General features: G+C 36.8%; 2 protein-coding genes across 2 annotated transcripts; both read right to left on the reverse strand.

Moving 5' to 3' along the window:
• Nucleotides 1-36: 36 nt before the first annotated feature.
• Nucleotides 37-9,765, reverse strand: LOC102700808 (ent-sandaracopimaradiene 3-hydroxylase-like). Its single transcript, XM_006656112.3, has 7 exons — nt 9,633-9,765; nt 4,969-5,129; nt 1,998-2,156; nt 1,585-1,725; nt 1,118-1,372; nt 869-1,039; nt 37-552 (listed from the first exon to the last, which is right to left on the reverse strand). Exons 1-7 carry the CDS (start codon nt 9,763-9,765, stop codon nt 37-39), a joined length of 1,536 nt encoding a protein of 511 aa, XP_006656175.2.
• A 5,441-nt stretch (nt 9,766-15,206) lies between these two features.
• LOC102719498 (ent-sandaracopimaradiene 3-hydroxylase-like) lies at nt 15,207-19,648 on the reverse strand. Its single transcript, XM_015838131.2, has 7 exons — nt 19,469-19,648; nt 17,903-18,063; nt 17,515-17,673; nt 17,165-17,305; nt 16,743-16,997; nt 16,455-16,625; nt 15,207-16,018 (listed from the first exon to the last, which is right to left on the reverse strand). The coding sequence occupies exons 1-7, from the start codon at nt 19,599-19,601 to the stop codon at nt 15,503-15,505; spliced, it is 1,536 nt and encodes a 511-aa protein (XP_015693617.2). The 5' UTR covers nt 19,602-19,648; the 3' UTR covers nt 15,207-15,502.
• Nucleotides 19,649-21,467: the final 1,819 nt, after the last annotated feature.

Consider the following 21,467-nt stretch of genomic DNA (forward strand, 5'->3'; position numbering starts at 1 on the left):
CGCCATGCAGGCAGCAGGTCGTGCTAGCTCGATCGATCACACCCTTCCTCTCGGCTCGAGGTGGACGTGCAGCGGGTCAAGCTTCAGTGCGGTGAACTGCATGGTGTCCTCCTTGCCGCTGTCGCCCTCCCGCAGCGCCCACCGGAACTCCTGCACGAGGCGCGCGACGGCGACGGACACGACGTTCATGGCCTGCAGGCTCCCCGCGCAGATCCGCTTCCCGGCGCCGAACGCCAGCGTCTTGTACCTGTCCTCCACCTCGAAGCCCTCGCCGCCGAGGAACCTCTCCGGTGCCCACTCCTCCGGCGAGTCCCACGCCCTCTTGTCCATGTGGCAGCCGTACAGGTTGATCATCAGCTGGGTGCCCGCGGGGACGTCGTAGCCGGCGAGCGTGGTGTCGCGGTTGACGAGCCTCGGGGGCAGCACGGGCACCGGGGAGTGGAGCCGCAGCGTCTCGTGGAAGACGGCGTTGAGGTACGGCAGCCGGGGCAGGTCCTCCTCGGTGACGGCCCGGCCGCCGCAGACCTCCTGGATCTCTTGGTGAAGCAGTTCCTGATGGAGATGTTCGAGTGTCAGTCTGGTTCTGAAATGCATCCGACATAAGGATGCATCTTCCATAGCAAAATAAATTAATTTTTCAGTTTTTAGATAAAATATTTGATTTTTTGTCTTATTTAACTTTTTTATGATTAATTTTTTATTATAAAATTATAAAATATGAATAGTATTTTACACACGACTAATTTTTTTATTTTTTAAATTTTTCAAAAATAATAACTGATAGTCAAACGAACGAAGAAATGCTTATTCAGGCGGAGACACGGAGTACTATCAACTTCAGTGTCAAATCAATCAATTAGTTTCTTGCCTGTTTGTCTGGGTTCTTGGCAATCTCGTACATTGTCCATTCCGTGCTCACCAGGACAGTGTCCGCAGAACCAAGGATGGACTCCCACAGAAACAGCAGCATTTGGTAGTCATCTGCTGTGAGCGGTGTGCTGTTATGTTCCAGCAAGAAGTCCATGTAGCATGTCCTTGCCTGCATCCATGTATCACAACAATTCTTTCAGATGATCTTCAGACATAAGTTCTTTTCTAAAAGTTTGTACGTACGTACCTCTCCGCGTTCAATTCTTTCCTTCTGCTTCTTGATCAACGCGCGCATCACAGCGTTTCGTCTTGCTTCTGCAGTAAACAGTGTTGTTTCGAAGCTCTTGTTTGGAATCCAGCGGAGGTAGGGGAAGTACTCTCTCCAGTCTGCCATGACTGCACACATCAAGATGTCATGCACAAGGACATGGAAGATCTCGTCCTTGGATATCTCCCTCCCAAACTCTTCCACATACACTGAACTCACATCCTCGCCTAAAGTCTGAAAATTGCAACACTCATGATCAGCACGGTTATTAGCTCATAACAATCATGATCAGGGCCACTAATTACTCTGGAACTGAAACAAGCGTGATCAGTTCCAGAAGCAACAACTGGACCATTTGAAACAATCGTGATCATTTGTGATCAGTGCTCTGAAATTGAAACAATCGTGATCATTTCCAGAGTTGCAAGTTCAGAGGCAATACAAACCTGGGTCAAGGACAAGCCCAAGAGCTCAGTAATGTAAACGTCTCTGAAGTTCAGAGGGGAATGTGGGTCAGCAGTAACCGATTTATGCAAATTGCTTAACACGTTACTGACCATCCTTTCTCTTGCACCGCGAAACAGTTTCTGAAATTTGTACAACCGTTGCATTGTTAGAGCTTAACTAATTGAGTGTGACTGGTACGGTGGTACCCAAAAAACTCTATTAAATAAGGAGGTCATGCTTTGGCGATTTCATTAAAAAGCCAAACGATATATTTACAGACAAAAATAAAGTTGTCATATACGTGCTCTTAGTGATCTAGAAACATAGGATCAAATTTAAAGTATAAAATTAAAATTTTGACTTATAAGCATAAGTAAGAAAGACGAAGGTGGAAAGTAGTTGAGATTTGTACCTGGGCAGAATAACCCAACATGCTCACCATAACGTTACGTTTTGCCATTTTCTGGAAGTCACCGTAGTCGCTGATGGTGACCATTCTATTACGACTTAGCACAGATATGGCTTTAGGCGACTTCCGAGCAGATATGGATGAGAATTTTTCAACCAAAGCCTGGAAAAGTTGCACATACTATCAGTTATTGTTATTTATAGTCCAATATAAGATAATAATAATATCTTGATTTATACGATCACATCAAGTAACTATATATATATATATATATATATTCGATATTATAAAAAGAAATAATAAGAAATAATGATTCTGCTTGCTTTTGTCCGTCATCCATCTACTGCGCCGTCACAATATGTATAACTCTCCTTCTCCTGCCCAGTCTGATCACGAAATGAGTTGACAGTCCATTGGTAAGCCTATCGATCAGCTATAGGGCCTGTTTAGGGGAGTTTTTTCTAACTGTAGTTTTTCTCAAAAACTATTTCTGTCAGAAGTAGATTCCAAAAAATAAACTAAGAAGCCAGAAGCTGGGTTCTAGAGTTTTTCAAATTTTTAGAAGCTGACTACTAAACAGTTGTTTCTTAAAATCTAAACCTTCCCGAACAGCCTGATAGCCAAGATGTCTTCAGTTCGATCCCCAGTTGATGCCACTATATTATTTTCATTTCTGCTAGCTGCAAAGCAAATTGAAGATGCATTTGCCTGTTTATTTTTTAATTTCGGCTAGCTGAAAAACTAACCAACGAGGCATTTGCCTGGTTTTTTTAAAAAATAAGATCGGTAAAAAAATGAAAATTAATATTTTTATTAAATAAAAAAATCAAAGGGTGTAGAACTCAGAGAACTTGGTTGAAAATTGTTAATAAGGTTTAGTGTGCAGTAATTTTTATGATGTTGAACACAATTTAATATTATCAAATATAAGCTTCTTGGTGCAACGAATACTTTTCAAAAGTTATTTTATAATTTATTTTATTTTGTATAATTAAAATTAACTTGACCGGTGCAATGCACGGTAATTTTTTGCTATATCTATTAATATAAAAATTAATTGTGTTTTTGTTCTCCGTCCATATGCCCGAGTGGTCTACCTTGAGTGGGCTGCGGCATGCAGCATAGTGACAGTACGTTTGCTTCCTAAGCAAAAGGTCGCAAGTTCGATCCTCACCAGGAACATGCTTTGTGTTTATTTCTTTTCTTAGTTGTCTGTCCAAAACTGTTGTTTCGACATGATTCACACTTGACCCTAGTAAAAAGGAAAGCTAAGCTTCGTACCTCATTGGTTAAGGCATTGGTCCTAGACCTACATGTGCTATGTTTAAATAATAGCAAAGTCATATTTAATTTCTTTTTGTCAATTACTTACCAGTACGATCAATCCAGTGAGAACACCATTTACCTTTATTTTTTAAAATAAACTCCAAGTGGAAATATAATTAACAACAAAAAAAATAATCGAATAAAGTAGAACTCGGATAACTTGCCCATGTGTCTCTATCTTTTTTCATTATCGAAAGAACACCTATCTTATTTAATTAGTTTATAATATTGAGCATAATTTATTATTAGCTTCTGGAGGTAACGTATACATCTCAAATCAATTATATGTTGAACACAATTTACTATTCCTGATTTAATGTGTAATTTATTTTTAAATATTATTTTAATTTACATAATTAAAATAAACTTGACCCAGTATAACGCACTAGCATATTTCTAGTATATATATGTGCAAACATACATTTTATTTGGAAGATTTAATTTTGGTTATATTTTTATCGTATTTATCATACTTTATCTTTTTTTATTTAATTTTAAATAGCTTAAAACACATATATCAAAATTTTACCCAATTCCTTTTTATGACATTTTATAATAGCCATAGGTGGAAAAATCATGAGAATGCTCCAGAGTCGTGCACCGGCGGTGGGGCACTGGACAATAGCCCATGCGACAATGCGGTTGACCAGTAAATGCACTAACCAATCACCGCACTTGCCCAAAGTAAAAGGCGACTACGGCTGCGTTTATTTCCCAAAAATTTAGGTCACATCGTTCTGTACCGTCATATATTTAAAGTATTAAACGTAGTCTAGTTATAAAATAAATTTTAAATTACGCCCGTAAATCGTGAGACGAATTTTTTGAGCCTAATTAATCCGTCATCAGCACATGGGTTACCGTAGCACTTATGGCTAATCATGCACTAATTAGGCTCAAAAGATTCGTCTCACAATTTTTCCCATAGCTGTGTAATTAGTTTTAATGTTCATATATAATTAATGATTTATTTAGGTGTCTAAAGATTCAATGTGATGTTTTTGAAACTAAATATGGCCTATGTTTAAATTAGCATGTAAGAGCATCTCAAACGGTCTCTCTAAATTTAACTTTTCAAATATCTATTTGACCACTCTACATTTCATTCGTCAATTCAAATTCCTTTTTTACTCCAACAGTCTTTCTATCCATCCTCTCTATTTCAAGTCTATAACAGCATGACCCCACATGTCAGTCTCTATCCTTTTCTCAATCTCTCCCTCTCCCTCTCCTCTCCCTCTCCCTCCTTATCTTCCGTCCAACAGCGACGAGGCGGGACAGCGAGGAGCGTCGCCACAACAGCGGCGACGACGGCCTTCGACGATAGCTGCGGCGGCGCGGGTGAGGCGGCAGCAGGCGGCGTGGCCTCGGGGGGCGGTAGGCGGTGACACGACGCCGCGCTAGTGTGCAGAGGAGGCGGGGCAGTGTGGGGTGGGCGGAGGCCGGCAGCCAATGATTGCCTGACATGGAGGGAGGAGAGGGGAGAGAGAGGCTTGGGCCATGTTTGGTAGGTCTTTCTTGGCTGGCCAAAGTTGACCAGTTGTGGGAGTAGTTTGGTCAGCCGGATTGCCAAATTTTAGCTTAGAGAGTTATTTGGTCATGTTGTTGGAGAACTCTAATATCTGAAAAACGACAACATGCACGTTACCTCCTTGGCTACTTCAGTTGAATTGAGCACTACTACCGAGAAAGCTCCGGTCTTTATAGTGTATATTGGCCCATAAGTTTCAGACCATTTTGTAAATGTCTGATGGGGCTTCTTTTCTTTCAATTGATGCAGATTTCCGATGATGGGTAAACCAGGGATAGCTGCATTAAAAAATAATAATCATATGAGTACTAATTAATAAACCCCATTGTAGTGGTGTAAAATTTGGAATGAGTTTTTTTTGGTAAGTCGTCTCTGCATAAATATGAGTCATGGAAATATTTTTAATTAACATTCACTGATTCTAGCTATCTTTCCTTTCCCTGCACATAGTAGATGATGTACATACGGAGTAAACATACTAAGATGAGCTAAGAGTATCAAATGGATGCATACACTATTTTGCACTCTCAACCCACAGAAGTACTATTGGGCTAGCCAAATAACTATATATCTGAAAGGATCTATAATAACTACTTCTATTTTGCTAGTTAATATTATCATAACTAAGTTACTTGAAAACATAACTCAGAGATTATTTAAATATTTTTGGATCTTAATCACAAAATAGATTTATGATCAGAATTACAATATGTGCAAATCAGAATTACAGTGAATAACATATCGAAAGAACACCATGTTTCAATATTACCAGGGGAATAAAACTCATCGTAAATATATTACTAGATCTTATATATAGTCCTTCAGGAATATTGATAATAATAGAATCATTTTTCTACTATTATAACTCAATGTTCCCTTCGTTTGAACTATTCATCGTTCTGGATTATCCCAAGTCAACTATTTGTATTTTTTTACCATAAATTTCTTGAAACTCGTGAAGTGTAAAATTACAAGATTTATACATTTATATTAGCATGGGACATTATTTCATAATATTTTTTTTATTTTTTAAAATATAGGAATTTCTAGAAATTAATGGTCAAGGTAGAAATGTTTGACTTAAAAGAATACTAGATTTGACATGGGAGGAGTAGTAAATTGAAATTTGTTTTCAACCTTGTCAAGTCTTTCTTAAATGTAAGTCATCTTAAATATTTTAGTCACTTCTCCATCTTGTCTGCTCTGTTTATTATTATGAATAGTTACTGCCATCTTAAAACGGAACATATGTTGTGCACATGAGCTTTCCGATGTACAATGACTAATGAATATCACAGAAAATTCTAGAAAATACTTTTGTACGTACTTCTAATGGCGTTACACCTATGTATAAAGTTTTATCTTCAATTTTTTATACATAGAGAGCAGCAAACAAGAAAAAAAAGAGACACAATTGTAATACTTCCCTCTCAAAACTATCTGATTTTTTTGACTTTATCCATAGGTGTGTAACTAGGTGTAGCACCATTAGAAGTACAATTTTTGAAATTGTTAGTTGGTGTTCAGTGTGGATTAAAAAAAAACTTAGCTGCATATAGGATATGCTCATCTCTTTAACAACTCATGCTTTCAAAGTAATCTGACGAAGATATGAACGTAACTGTAAAGAAGACTTCAACCCACGGAGTCATATCTTTCCTACTTTGAAGAAGGAGTTTCTTCGGGGATCGCATACGTCGTACACGTAGCACTAGCGAAAATCTACCAAAAACGCACTCGACACGCAAAAAAAAAAAAAGGAAAGGAAAAAAGGAAAGAGAAAACCGCTCAACCCCGCCCGTCGCCGACGTTCGTGCCGACGCCACTCGCCGCTGCAACCATCGATGCCGCTCGCAACCGTGACCGTGTCGGGCCCTTGCACGAGCGAGCTCGGCTCCATCGGGAAGACCGTCGACGCGCGGCAGCGGCGAGGTCCCCCACCCCAGCGCAGCGCGGGGTGGAGACAGAGGACACACGGTGCGGCGAGGCACTGCGGCAAGATCGAGGAAGCGGGGAGAAGGTGGGCGAAGGCGAACCACTGGCAGCGTGCAGCGGCGAGTAGCCGTTCTCCATTTTCGACCGCCGGCAGCACGTGTGTTGGAGAACGTGGTGGTTGGCTGATCCCTTGTACAGTATGCAGGTAGCCGAAAACGAGGAAATTAAAAGATGGGAACGAGAAAAGATACTGGATCATGTGCAAGAGGGAGTGAAGGGACTAGGGACCAGGATGTAATGGTTGGTGTGGATAGCGTTGAAAATCTCCAGAACTCAGTGTATTTCAATAATTCTTAGAATAAATTAATGTGAAAGAAAATTTGTAGCAACCACCCTTAATATCTTTACTTTTACTATTGATCAAACGTTTGATCTTTTTTTCTTTCATTTGTCAAACACGTGCATAATGCATAAGGGGCTTGGAAAGGGGGCGTGTATGAGATTTTTGACTTGCGTGCATGTCTTTAAGTTATCGTCCAACAGTAGTGACCGGATTTGATTAATAGAATTAAGATTTTTAAATGTTTGATCGATAGGCGGACCCTACTGTCTTTAAAAGAAAAAGAAAGTTTCGTCTGCTGTTAAAATCGTTGCACATGTCACATAAGTAAAAAGATAAAAAAAGACCCACGCATGACGCACAAAAAAAGGAAACCGCCTGCCTCGCCCCCACCCACCGCCCGCCCCAGCGTTCTTATTATTTATTTTTTATTTGTTACATGTTTTACTTATTATCTTTAAAGCTTATTTCTTATTGGTCTATTAGAAATAAAATTTGTATTTTGAGCTAACTATTTTTTATCAAATATAATTACGTTGCAAAGCACGGGCATGCAACCAGTATATATATAACTCTCAACTGTTCAAAGTTAGAAATAAATCCCTTTCAGTTAAAATTAAACGGACGACTACATGCAAAACCAATAATCAGGAGTGAGGACATTTTTTATAAAAAAAATCAGTAGCAATGCATGCTGGGATTAAATTTTAAATGCATGGATACAATTCTCGATCCGCCCTGCTCTGAACCTGATCGAACTGAGAACATGGTAACCATTCTCTTAAATCCGACAGATTGGGATTAAGATACAATGTTAATAAAATCTAACATTATACTCTCCCACTATTTTATTTGATATATGTATGTTTGACCATTCATTTTATTTACAAAATTTGCATAATTATTAATTATTTTGTTATGATTTGATTTACTACTAAGAACCAATTTAGGCATGATTTATAATGTTGTATGTTTGAACTTCTTTAGTTCACTCCAAATTTATTTTGGACCATTCATTATGCCTTCATCCAATGGTCCATTGATAGTTGTCTTACCTCATTGGTGGTAAGATCTCAAAATAAGGAAACATTTTACAAGCCATTAAAACATCATTTTGGATGCATATTAACTATTAACAAAATATCATATACTGCCTTTTGAAATTTAAATTATGAATTGCAAAAATTTATTTAAAAAAGTATCCATCGTCTTTCCAAATCATATTTAAAAATTATCATGAAACTTGATGCTAAATGTTAAAATGTTAAATTGGACAACAACTCAAATTTGAGGATCATGAAAAAAATAAATGATTTTTCACGTAAAACTGCAGTAGAAATATTGAAGAACCCTTATATTTGAAACATATTTATTTGAATTGCATCGATTTAAATTTATGAATTAAAATTTACATGCAAAACCATTAATAATTGTGCTCGATTTATTTTCCTTAATTTCAGCCATGCGTGATTAATTTTAGAAAAGACTTTATGTTTACTTTCCATTCCTACTTTCCCCTCCTTAATTGACACTCAATGCAGTTTTCTATTTAAAAAATAACATTAAAAACTAATGGTTAAGATTTGTTGATGCTCTTTCCCCTATAAGGTCAGTCTCATTGAGGATTTCATGTAGGTCTCATACATATTAATTAGGTGATGCATCAGTACAAAAGTGAATACTTGCATGAAACTATAAGAAGATTGAGCGAATTAGTTTCATGGCCATGAAACCTTTGGGCACCGTTACCAAGTCCTCGGTACCACAGTGAAATTCGCATTAAGTGGCTTAAGGCATTTCATGCAATCAAATACTCTATTCATACAATCAAATGTTTTATTTAGCTTTAGAAATGGTACAATGAAATGTTACACTCTGGGTAGCTATTTCATACATCGTTTCATCGAGTTAATTATTTTGAAAACTGTATAGTAAAACTAAACATTGAGACTGGCCTAAAGGTAAAGATATGAAGCACCTTAAAAGGGCTCTGTATGTTTTCATAAATATTAACTAAAGACAAACGGTCAAATATATTTTTAGCGTCAAATATGAAAAACTGGACATATAATCATTCAAGTGTTCAAATGCCGGTGTCTACTGTTGAAATGATACTGTCATTTCCTAATCGGCGCGAGACCAAGAAGTTACGATTTCTTCTCGTAACAAAACCAAATCTCCTTACACTAGCTGAATGAGAAAAGCTCATAGATGTTCTGGCGAACATACATGCTAGCGCCCCAAATCCGGATTACATACCACGTATATTATGATACATAGCCAATCAGTCGGCATCAACTACACTTTACCCATACTTTACCCATAGAGATGTAATTAGCTTTTTATCATTCTTATATTTGATTCTAACAATTTATCACCGAACCCACATGTTACAGACACATGAGGATCAATGTGTCGTAGGATAAATCTGTTATCGTTAATTCTTAAAAACGGTAAAAAGTTAAATGCCGCATGGAGAGAGACGGATGCATGGTGGGTAGTTTACCAGGAGGCGCGTTGGGGCGGTTCTTGGGCTGCGCCGCGGTGAGCGTGGCCGCCGCGACGAGCCCACCGACGGCCGCCGCCGCCGCCGCCGCCGCCGCGGCCCCTCCCGCACCGGCTGCGAGCAGCGACTCCATGGCCACCAACCGGATCGATCGATATATCACACGCACTCTAGCTGGGATCGATATATATATAATACTGCACCCTCGATCTCTTTGAACAACGAATTGCATGCCGCTCTCGTATTTATTTATAAGGGAGGCTTGGCCGTGTCCGTCGATCCGACGCGGAACGAGGAATAAATTAATGAGACAGTGGAAGTGGGCGTCGGTCGTCGCCGTACGAACGTTCAACTTTTCTTTTGTTGTTTTTACTACTGCTGCTACGATGTTGTTATCATCGACAAAAAGTAGGACCGGGGGCGCATGTGCGCTACTGCCACGTTCTTTTATTAGATTATTTATTTTTATCATAGCTATTTCATGTTATAAATAATAGAATTAACTATTATAAAACTAAAAATCTACTTTAGAAATACGAGATCGTCAACTTTTATATAAAAGCATTTTTTTGCAAAAATTTATTGTTCGGTACTTTAGGAACCACGTAGCGGTGGAGCTATATGGTGCATGGGGTTTCTAGGCACCCGGTTTAGAAATTTTTTAAGTAGAACTTATTTATTCCCATATATATTCCCTCGATCCAAATTTAGGCACCTGTAGTAATCAAAATTCTGTTCGAAGTACTAAAAACGAGTGGCACCCCTCTGTATTTTGTTCTATCTCTGCTCCTAGGACCATGTATGCAAAATCGAGGAATAATTGTTCAAAAGAACGTAGCCATAGTAGTATGTACTACCTCCGTTTCATTCAAAAGAACGTAACCTAGCTGTACTATCTCCGTTTCATAATGTAAATTTTTTTTTATTATCTAAACTCATGGATTTTAATAAATCAACACATATATACTAAAAATATACCTAATTAATATATGATAATATGAATCTAGAAATAGCTAAACATTCTATATTATAAAACGGATGAAGTAATATTATTCTTAGGTTGACTTGGGAACGTATGTAAGCATGGGGATATGTCGTGAGCTCAGTATACACTAAGCCACGTCACCCAAAAATCTTGACCACGGATCATCTTTCGGTGGACTAGATGAAGGTCTCGAGATTGATCATATTAAACTGAAATTAAGCAGTTGGAAATTAGGAAAAAAAGAATATGTCAGTAGGTGGAAGACTGATTTTCATTAAATCAGTTTTAAATAGTGTTATTATGTTTATGATATCTTTTTTTCAAAGTTCCCAGATCAGTACTTGAAAAAAATGATTATTACACGTATTCAAACATTTTTTGCAAAGTGATGGTCATACGAAAAAGTATAGTATGATTAGATGGGATATCATATGTCAACCAAAGTATCAGGGTGAACTTTGGTGTTAAAACATAGATATACAAAGTTAATGTCTCTAAATGGTTGTTTAAGTTATGTAGTGAGGATGACATATGGCATAATTTACTTAGAATGAAATATATGAAGAATCAAATAATCACACCAGTTGAAAGAAAACCGGGGGACTACCACCTTTGAGCAAAGCTTATAAAAGTTAAAGACATGCATGTTTTTAAGTATGAAAACGTTTGTGATTAAAAATGGAAAACAGTTTAGTTTTTGGAAGGATAGGTGGATTGATAATGATTCTTTTATTTAGCAGTATCTGTCTCTACATAACAACATTATTTGCAAGAAAAATGCATCAATAGCAACTTGTTTAATTATTTGTCTCATTAAATGTATGTTTTGAAGAGCTTTCTTGAGCCAAAATATCTTTTTTATGAAATTATATATATATATATATATATATATATATATATATATATATATATATATATATATAAAGAAACAATAGAAACTAGGGATATTACATAGGTGCAGTTTCCAAAGATTATATGAAGTATATACAAAGCTTAGAGAATGTCCAAGAACGAATAAAATAGGGGCCATGGATATCCAGCCTGGAGGCACGCGAGTGATGTACCCCCTCTTAATTTTAGATGACGTCCCTGAATTTTTGTTACACGTTTTATCCTTCGTATTATTCAAAAAGTTTATATAATTATGATTTTTTGCTGTGATTGGATTTATAACTAAATATATTTTAAGTATAACACTTAACGGTGGGATGCTAATGAAATTCTAACGACGATGGTATTTGTTGAATGAAGTCATTTGTATGATGATATTTCATAGGACCCCACTCGTCGACGAAATTTCTAAGAATTAAAGGCTTGTCAATGGTATTTCTTAACTTTTTAAGTTTTTTTTTCAATTTACGTGTAATTTAGCGTGCAACTTGCATTTTTATGCTAAAAGACTATGGGTTGGTTTGGCTTGGAGTCTAAGTAGGCGTTCTCAAATTTTTGTACATGTGTATATTTTGAGATGACCAAAATTGGGGAAGATCAAATTATGTTTTCTTAGGAGTCAAAATTGACCATCTCAACTATGTGGCTCTTTTTTCCATACATGCATGCATACATACATACATACATACGCGCGTGTATATATAAAAATTAGATTCTACTGCTAGTTGTAGCTAATTTGTTCACGTCTAAGGTGGCAGAAAGACCTCCATATCTATTTCTGCACTCACCCAACAGTAAACATAGACATCGTTAAATCCCATATGAATAATACAATTATGTATAGAGTCTATGCTTTCTGCTAGATGAGAGCAGAAATATTTATGAAGGTATTTCTGTAGCTTAGACGTAAAGGGAGGAACTACACCCGATAGTTAGTAGGATATATGCTTTATATATATAAAGTGAATTTTTAGAACATATGTTCACGTGTACATACAATGTTAGCCATTCATATATCTTTAAGATGTGTGCACCATATTAAATGAAGAATATGTTCTACATATTTACGTATATGGGCTTTTTTACCATCCTTATAAAGTACCTTCAGGTACCAACAATTTTAGTACAAGAGCTTTTTACCATCCTTTTTAGTGTAAAAAGTGTGGTACCCTAAGGTATCAAAAATTTGTACTAAAATTCTTGGTACCTTTAGGTACTTTTTAAGGATGATAAAAAAGTTTTTAGTATAAATTTTTGGTACCTCAAGGTACAATATACCTTAATGTACCACACTCTTTACATAAAAAATATGATATCTTGAAGTACTTTTTCAAGGATGATAAAAATCCTCTACGTATATACATACATATATGTATAATTATATGTTTATATATATATATATGTTTATATATATATATATATATGTATGTGTATGTATATATACTTTTTGCTGGGTGAAAACAGAAATATGCATGTATGAATAGATGTATTTCTACACCTTAAACGTGAGGGGTGTAACTATACCGGGTGGTAGGATCTAAACACATGCTTATATTTATAACTAATTATTTTTTTAGTGATGGACAATGTAACGAATGTATCCATCGACCACGATGATTCCATCCATTTCAAGATATAGGCAGTTTAGTATTGGGATTTGGGAGGTGCTTACTGGGTAGTATATATACTTGACTTATAGGGGTAATGGAAAAACCATGGCTGATCGACAGTCAAACAATGTAACCTAAATCAACAAGTCATCCATGCCAAGTGGCCAACTGCATGCCAAGTGGAGTACCAAATGGCCAGCACACACAGATTTGTTAAAACTAGCTCAGCTGGTGTGTGTGTTATGTTCAAACCATGTGTTATTGCTCAGGAGAAAATCCATAACATGTGCGTTAGCACGCTTGACGAATAGTCTTGTTGAAATGATTACCTCACAAACTAGTTTAATTTTCTATATATAGGTTTTCCTAAGTCAATTTTGTTCATAGTATTTTTCTTATATCGGCCATTTTTGCGATGGTCTAACTGCAGGAATATTTTAGCTCTGATCGTTTTGACAATTCCGTATAAGCATATACTGAAATTTATTTTTTTCGGATTTAATTTCAGATTTAATTTTGGTTTTTTTACTTGATAGCATTTGCTTTTAGAGTAATACAAACACGTACATATGTAAAATACTTTATCCATAAACTATTTTTTAATTGCTAATATATATTTTGCTTATTTATTATAGGTGAAATGATAAGGCTGTTTTTCTGTCGGTAAACCGTATTTTTTTTTCTGACTGTTATTGGCTTACGGTATAGGTCGATAATCAGGTATGTGCGTACATTATTGTAATATTTGTACTAATGGACCCAGCCTAGTAGCACGTACGTGCACACCGGGATGAAAACGGTTCAGAAAAAGTCAGTATATAGACAAACCATTTTCACATCCGTATTCTTTCTCGTGAACGATATTGGAAACGGTAAGCCGGGAATGAAAACGGTATTGAAAATAACGTATATCAGAAATAGAATTATTCGATCGGAAACATGTCGATAATGGCCGGAGAAATTTATTTCAGAAAATGAACTGCATAAGTAAGTTTAAGATTTTAACAATATTTAAGCAGAAGTAGATCCATAAACCACGATAAAACGAGGTATAGAAAAGTAGACACTAGACAATGCTAACCATTGCGCTTGTCACCTTGTGGAAGGATGAACCATTGTTGATGGTTTTGGGATTTGCTACGGGTCTTGCAAAAAAAAGTATCTTTCCGTATTTATTTTCCATATTTATAAACAGTAATTACCATGATAATACCATTTACCAACAAAACGGTAGATAAATAGCAAAATCATTTCCATATTATTTACCATTTTTGTTTTCTTCGGTCGGTAATTTTTGGAACATCGGGAATTTTCATAAGTGCTTTCACCCGGTGCACATATATATTGTGGTTAAGTCGCATGCAAGGGAACTACGGCGGTCGGCCACGTACTCCCTTCGTTCCCATAATTCTCATCATTCTGGATGAGACTATAGTAAAATTTTGATTAAAATTTTAAATTATTTAGTTCAAAAGTAATATAATATGCGTAGATGACTCACATAGAATATTTTAATAAAATTAAATATTTATTTATTGTTTATTTTTTAATAGAAACTTAGGCAAATATTAATTTGGAATACTGTATCTTTGTAAAAAAACAAAAATTATCAAACTGGAGGGAGTATATTACTTGGTATTTCTTTTGAGTTAATTACTATGAACTTGCAGAGATATATATCAATGTCAATATCATTATTTGTTGACACGTTAACAACCCTGTCCTTTTGCTCCTACTTAACCTTAACTTTCAACTTTCGAGTTAATTTTAGGTTTTTGATCATATTTTATTTTTATTTAGTATTTACTTTTATATCGATAAGAACACATATATAAAAGTTTTATTAATAAATTATTTCTACTTATAAATATGTTGTTTCGGTTTTTCTTTCTCTCTCAGAAAAAAGAGAGGAAAAACAAACGAGGACCACCAACCATACAACTATATTCTTCGATCGTGTGTTAGGCTGCTAGTTAGCTGTCTGTTTCAAACGCGTGATTCGTCAAATCACGTGAGATCTATTTCCTAGTTAAGCTTTTTAAAGGACAATTTGTAAAGTATATTTTTAAAAAGGACCAAAATGTTACAAAGACAAGGGGAGATCGGTCTCCTCCGTGGGTTTTGGTTGGGGGCTTAGAGGATGTGGGAGTGGGCTTGGACTAATGGGCTTGGCCCAGATTGGCTCAGCCTACTTCTAAAATTTCTTTTTAATTTGTCGATAACTTCATTTTGACATAGCAAAAAGTCGAAAACCAGACGAAATTATCTCAAATTATAAATACAAACAGAAATTTCTGAGTAGCTTTTTGGGTCTTACGTACAGCGTGGTTATTGCTAGCATCGACCATCACTGAACGTGCATTCATGCAGGCAGCAGCTCGAGATCACACCCTTCCTCTGGGCTCGAGGTGGACGTGCAGCGGCTCAAGCTTCAGGGCGGTGAACTGCATCGTGTCCTCCTTGCCGCCGTCGCCCTCCCGCAGCGCCCACCGGAACTCCTGCACGAAGCGCGCGACGGCGACGGACACGACGTTCATGGCCTGCAGGCTCCCCGCGCAGATCCGCTTCCCGGCGCCGAACGCCAGCGTCTTGTACCTGTCCGCCACCTCGAAGCCCTCGCCGCCAAGGAACCTCTCCGGCGCCCACTCCTCCGGCGAGTCCCACGCCCTCTTGTCCATGTGGCAGCCGTACACGTTGATCATGAGTTCGGTGCCCGCGGGGACGTCGTAGCCGGCGAGCGTGGTGTCGCGGTGGACGAGCCTCGGGGGCAGCACGGGCACCGGGGAGTGGAACCGCAGCGTCTCGTGGAAGACGGCGTTGAGGTACGGCAGCCGGGGAAGGTCCTCCTCGGTCACCGTCCGGCAGCCGCAGACCTCGCGGATCTCCTCGAGAAGCCTTTCCTGCATGATCGAGATGTTCAGGTGTCAGTTTGGTTTCTGAAATGCATGCATCTGACACAAAGATATTAACTTTAGGTCCTTCGAATCAAAAGAATAAAAGAACAGAGGAATATTTAAAATATAGGATTCTAATAGGAATGTAAGTGTAAAAAACAAGATTGCAAAACACAGAAAAAATCGTACAAATGGCCGTCTGATTGGACCACAGGAAAAACATAGGAATTTGAGAAGAGATAAAGACTCAAATGATTTTTTGCATGAGGTTCTATCTCTTATTAAATTTTCTCTAAAACTTATATGGAAATAGGTATTCTATAGGAATTTTATGATTCATTCCTTTAATTCAAATGACTTTGTACGAAAAATTCCTATAGGAATAAGATCCTCTAAAATTCCTATGGGGCCTTAATATCAAATCAGTCCATTAGTTTCTTGCCTGTTTGTCTGGGTTCTTGGCAATCTCGTACATAATCCACTCCGTGTTCACCAGGACAGTATCCGCAGAAGCAAGGATGGACTCCCACAGAAACAGCAACATTTGGTAGTCATCTGCTGTCAGCGGTGTGCTGTTATGTTCCAGCAAGAAGTCCATGTAGCATGTCCTTGCCTGCATCCATGTATCACAACAATTCTTCAGATATAATCTTCAGACATAAGTTCTTTTCTTATTTTTTTTATCCCTTTCTTCGATACAAACTATTATATAACTAAAAGTTGCAAGTACCTCTCCGCGTTCAATTCTCTCCTTCTGCTTCTTGATCAACGCGCGCATCACAGCGTTTCGTCTTGCTTCTGCAGTAAACAGCGCTGTCTCGAAGCTCTTGTTTGGGATCCAGCTGAGGTAGGGGAAGAAGTCTCTCCAGTCAGCCTCAATTGCACTCATCAGCATGTCATGCACAAGGACATGGAAGATTTCGTCCTTGGATATCTCCCTCCCAAACTCTTCCACATACACTGAACTCACATCCTCACCTAAAGTCTGAAAATTGCAACATTCATGATCAATTGATCAGCACGATTGTTTCTTTGTTCATGACAATCATGATCAGTGGTACTAATCAGTCTGGAATTGAAACAAGCGTGATCAGTTCCAGAAATAACAAATGGAACATTTTGGAGAGTTTCAAGTTCAGAGGCAATACAGACCTGGGTCAAGGACAGGCCGAATAGCTCAGTAATGTAAACGTCTCTGAAGTTGAGAGGGGAATGTGGGTCAGCAGTAACCAATTTATGCAAATTGCTTAACACGTTACTTACCATCCTTTCTCTTGCATCGCGAAACTGTTTCTGAAATTTGTACGACCATTGCATTGTCAGAGCTTAACTAATTGAGCGTACGTGCTCTCGATGATCTAAAAACATAGGATGAAAAATAAACTACGAGGTAAAAACCTGAAAATCAACTTAAATTTAAAGTATAAAATTTAAATTTTGGGTTACAATTAGCATAAGTATAATCAGAGAGATGAGGGTGCAAAGTAGTTGAGATTTATTACCTGGGCAGAATAACCCAACATGCTCAACATAATGTTACGTTTCGCCATTTTCTGGAAGTCACCGAAGTCGCTCACAGCGACCATTCTATTACGACTTAGCACAGACATGGCTTTAGGCAACTTCCGAGAAGATATGGATGAGAATTTTTCAACCATAGCCTGAAAAAGTGGCACAGACTATCAATTTTTGTTATTTATAGTCCAATATAAGATCATTAATAATATCTTGATTTATACAATCCCATCAAGTAATCATACAAGAAAAATAAAACAAAACATAATATATAATGCAATCTTATGTAAAACCAATCACCACACTTGCCTAAAGTAAATAGAGAATATGTGCAAATTAGCATGTAACTTCTGAAAAAGGACAACATGCAGGTACCTCCTTGGCTACTTCAGTTGAATTGAGTACAACTACCGAGGATGCTCCGGTCTTTATAGTGTATATTGGCCCATAAGTTTCAGACCATTTTGCAAATGTCTGATGGGGCTTCTTTTCTTTCAATTGATGCAGATTTCCAATAATGGGTAAACCAGGGATAGCTGCATTACAAAAATATTAATAATATGAGTACTAATTAAACCCCACTGTAGTGGTGTAAAGTTCGGAATGAGTTTTGTTGGTAAGTTGTCTCTGCATAAATATTTTAATTAATATTCACTGATTCTAGCTATCTTTCCTTTCCCTGTGTCATTTTTGAGTAGGAATACCATGCCAGTTGTGCACATAGTAGATGATGACATATGGAGTAAAGTAAACATAATAAGATGAGCTAAGAGATTAAATGGATGCATACACTATTTTGCACTCTCAATCCACGGAAGTCTTATTAAGCAATTTTACGGTTCTTAAGAAAGTACCAAAAGGAACCATTTTTTCTATGTAAAATTTGATACCTCCATATCTAAGGTATCGAGAGACTAAGTTTTACACTAAAATTTTTATACCTCTTAGTACTTTACTATAAAATTGCTCTATATGAAAGAATCCAGAATAACTACTTCTATTTGCTAGTTAATATTTTCAAAACTAAGTTACATGAAAACATATCTAAAATATTTAAATATTTTTGGCTCTTAATCACAAAAATAGATTTATGATCAGAATTATAATATGAATCAGAATTACAGTGAATAACATATCGAAAGAACACCATGCTGCAATAGTACCAGGGGAATAAAACTCACCGTAAATATATTACTAGATCTTATATATACTCCATCAGAAATATTGATAATAATATAATCATTTTTGTACTATTATACCTAAGTATTCCCTTCGTTTGTACTATTTATCGGTTTATCCTAATTCAACTATTTTTATTTTTACCATAAATTTCTTGAAATTTATAAAGTGCAAAATTACATGGTTTATACTTTTATATTACCATGGGACATTATTTCATAATATATAATTTTTATTTTTAAAATATACGAATTTCTAGAAATTAATGGTCAAAGGTACTAGAAATGTTTGACTTAAAAGAATACTAGATTTGACATGTTTTCAACCTTGTCAGCTCTTTCTTAAATGTAAGTCATCTTATATATTTTAGTCACTACTTCATCTTGTCTGCTCTGTTTATTACTATGAATAGGTACTATCCATCTTAAAACGGAAAATATGTTGTGCACATGAGCTTTCCGATGTACAATAACTAATGAATATCACAGAAAATTCTAGAAAAACTTTTGAATGTACTTCTAATGGTGTTACACCTATGTATAAAGTTTTATCTTCAAATTATTATATATAGAGAGCAACAAAGAAAAACACAATTGTAATATTTGTACTCTCAAAACTATCTGATTTTTTTTTGACTTTATACATAGATGTGTAACTAGGTGTACTGCGGATGAACGGGGAACGGACAGTGAAAGACAACTGCGGTCTGATCGATCCAACACGAGAGAGAGAGAAGAGAGACGGATGGTGTGGGCAGTTTACCAGGAGGCGCGTTGGGGCGGTTCTTGGGCTGCTGCGCCACGGTGAGCGTGGCCGCCGCGACGAGCCCGCCGACGGCCGCCACCGCCGCCGCGCCGACCCCTCCCGCACCGGCAGCTGCGAGCAGCGACTCCATGGCGGCCGGCCACCACCAGATCGATCACTCACACACGCACTAGCTGGGATATACTACTGCACCACAACGAACTCTGCTTGCCGCTCTATGATTTATAAGGGCGACGTACTGGCCGTTTCCGTCCGTCGACGGACGAACGAGGAATGAATGAATATGCGTGGAAGTGTCCTCGATCGTCCGTCGCTGTACGAATGTTGAACATTATTTTGCTGTTGTTATCAACAAAAAAACATCGGCCGGGTAGGACCGGCGACGCATGCACATGGTGCCATGTGGCGTTTAATTAATTTCTTCTGGGTAGGCTAAGTTCTTTTGTTGGATGTAATACGAAAGATTATGTACTTATGTGATAGCTACTCATGGTATAAATAATGGATCTAACTATTATAAAATTTAAAATGTATTTTTACGAATGTGAGGTAATCAAATTTTATATAGAATATGAATATTTTTTTGCAAAAAAAACATCTTTTAGTGATTTAGAGAGCGTGCACGTAAAAACTGAAGAACAATGTATTCAAAAGAATGGGATGCAGCCTTAGTAGTATGTGCTACCTCTGTTTCAGCGTAAAATTTTTTACCATTGTTCAAATTTATATGATGCTAATAAATCTATACTATATAAATAATATATCTTAGAACATCTTCAACATAATTGCTACATGACTCTCCAAGCAAAATTTTAGCAATTTTGATAAAAATTCAACCTCTAACAGACTTATCAAACGGATGGCTAGCTGTTCCTCCTACTTGCAAAATTTGGCCATCCAAAATTGTCTTGGAAATTATGTGCCCCACGTATATTGCGTAGATGTTGTAAATGGAGATACTGTTATAGTATATAGTCAATATGAAAAGAAATCTTTTTGACCAGTTATCTAAATAGATAAATGGAGAGCTAAAAATAGAGATACTCTTGCTTAATATATAAATATAGAAATAGCTAAAACATCTTATATTACATAATACAGGGAGCAGTAATTATTCTGAGCTTAGCTCGATAACGTACGCAAGCATGCCGAGATATATCGTGCGGTCAGTTCACGTGCTTCGAACAATTGATGCATGCATATACTCTTGACCTTGTTTTGTTGTTTTCCTCTTATCTCTATATATCTATACACGCATAAAACCAAAAGTTCAATATACACTAAGCCACGTCACCCAAAAATCTTGACCACCGATCATCTTTTGGAGGACGAGATGAAGGTCTCGAGATTGATCATATGAAATTGAAATTAAGCAGTTGGAAAGGAAAAAAAAAATGTTAGTAGGTGGTAGACTGGTTTTGATTAATTCAGTTTTAATTAGTCTTGCTATGCTTATGATCTTTTTTTTTCGAAGTTCCTAGAGTACCTGAAAAAAATTATTATTATAGATCCAAATATATATATATATAGGAAAATTAGATCTTACTACCAGGTGTAGTTACTCTCTGCACGTTCATGATGAAAAATATTTCCATAACTGTTTCTACTCCCACCAAACAAAAAGTATGGACACTATTAAATCTCATGTGAATGATATAACTACATGTATAGAGTTTGTACTTTCTGTTGGAAGAGATAAGAAATATGTATAGAGGTGTTTCTGCACGTTAGACGCGTAAAGAGAGTAGTTACACCTGTTAGTAGGATAGAGGCTTATATATATATATATATATATATATATATATATATATATATATATATATATATATATATATATATATATATATATGCAAAGTGATGGTCATACGAAAAAGTATAGTATGATTAGATGAGATATCATATGTCAACCAAAGGATCATGGTGAATTTGATGTTAAAAACGTAGATATACGAAGTTAAGTGTCTCTAAATGGTTGTTTAAGTTATGTAGTGTGGAT

Source organism: Oryza brachyantha, chromosome 6, assembly GCF_000231095.2.
Source record: "Oryza brachyantha chromosome 6, ObraRS2, whole genome shotgun sequence".
NCBI lineage: Eukaryota > Viridiplantae > Streptophyta > Magnoliopsida > Poales > Poaceae > Oryza > Oryza brachyantha.

Bases quoted from the DNA above. Each gene is read 5' to 3' on its own strand.
- LOC102700808 (XM_006656112.3), bottom strand. From the start codon at position 9,765: ATGGAGTCGCTGCTCGCAGCCGGTGCGGGAGGGGCCGCGGCGGCGGCG. The intron at 1,726-1,997 runs GTACAAATCTCA...TACAAATTTCAG, and splicing joins TGTTGGGTTATTCTGCCCAG to AAACTGTTTCGCGGTGCAAG. The intron at 553-868 runs GCAAGAAACTAA...CATCTCCATCAG, and splicing joins CCAAGAACCCAGACAAACAG to GAACTGCTTCACCAAGAGAT.
- LOC102719498 (XM_015838131.2), bottom strand. From the start codon at position 19,601: ATGGAGTCGCTGCTCGCAGCTGCCGGTGCGGGAGGGGTCGGCGCGGCG. The intron at 17,674-17,902 runs GTACCTGCATGT...CCACTTTTTCAG, and splicing joins CAACTGAAGTAGCCAAGGAG to GCTATGGTTGAAAAATTCTC. The intron at 16,019-16,454 runs GCAAGAAACTAA...TCGATCATGCAG, and splicing joins CCAAGAACCCAGACAAACAG to GAAAGGCTTCTCGAGGAGAT.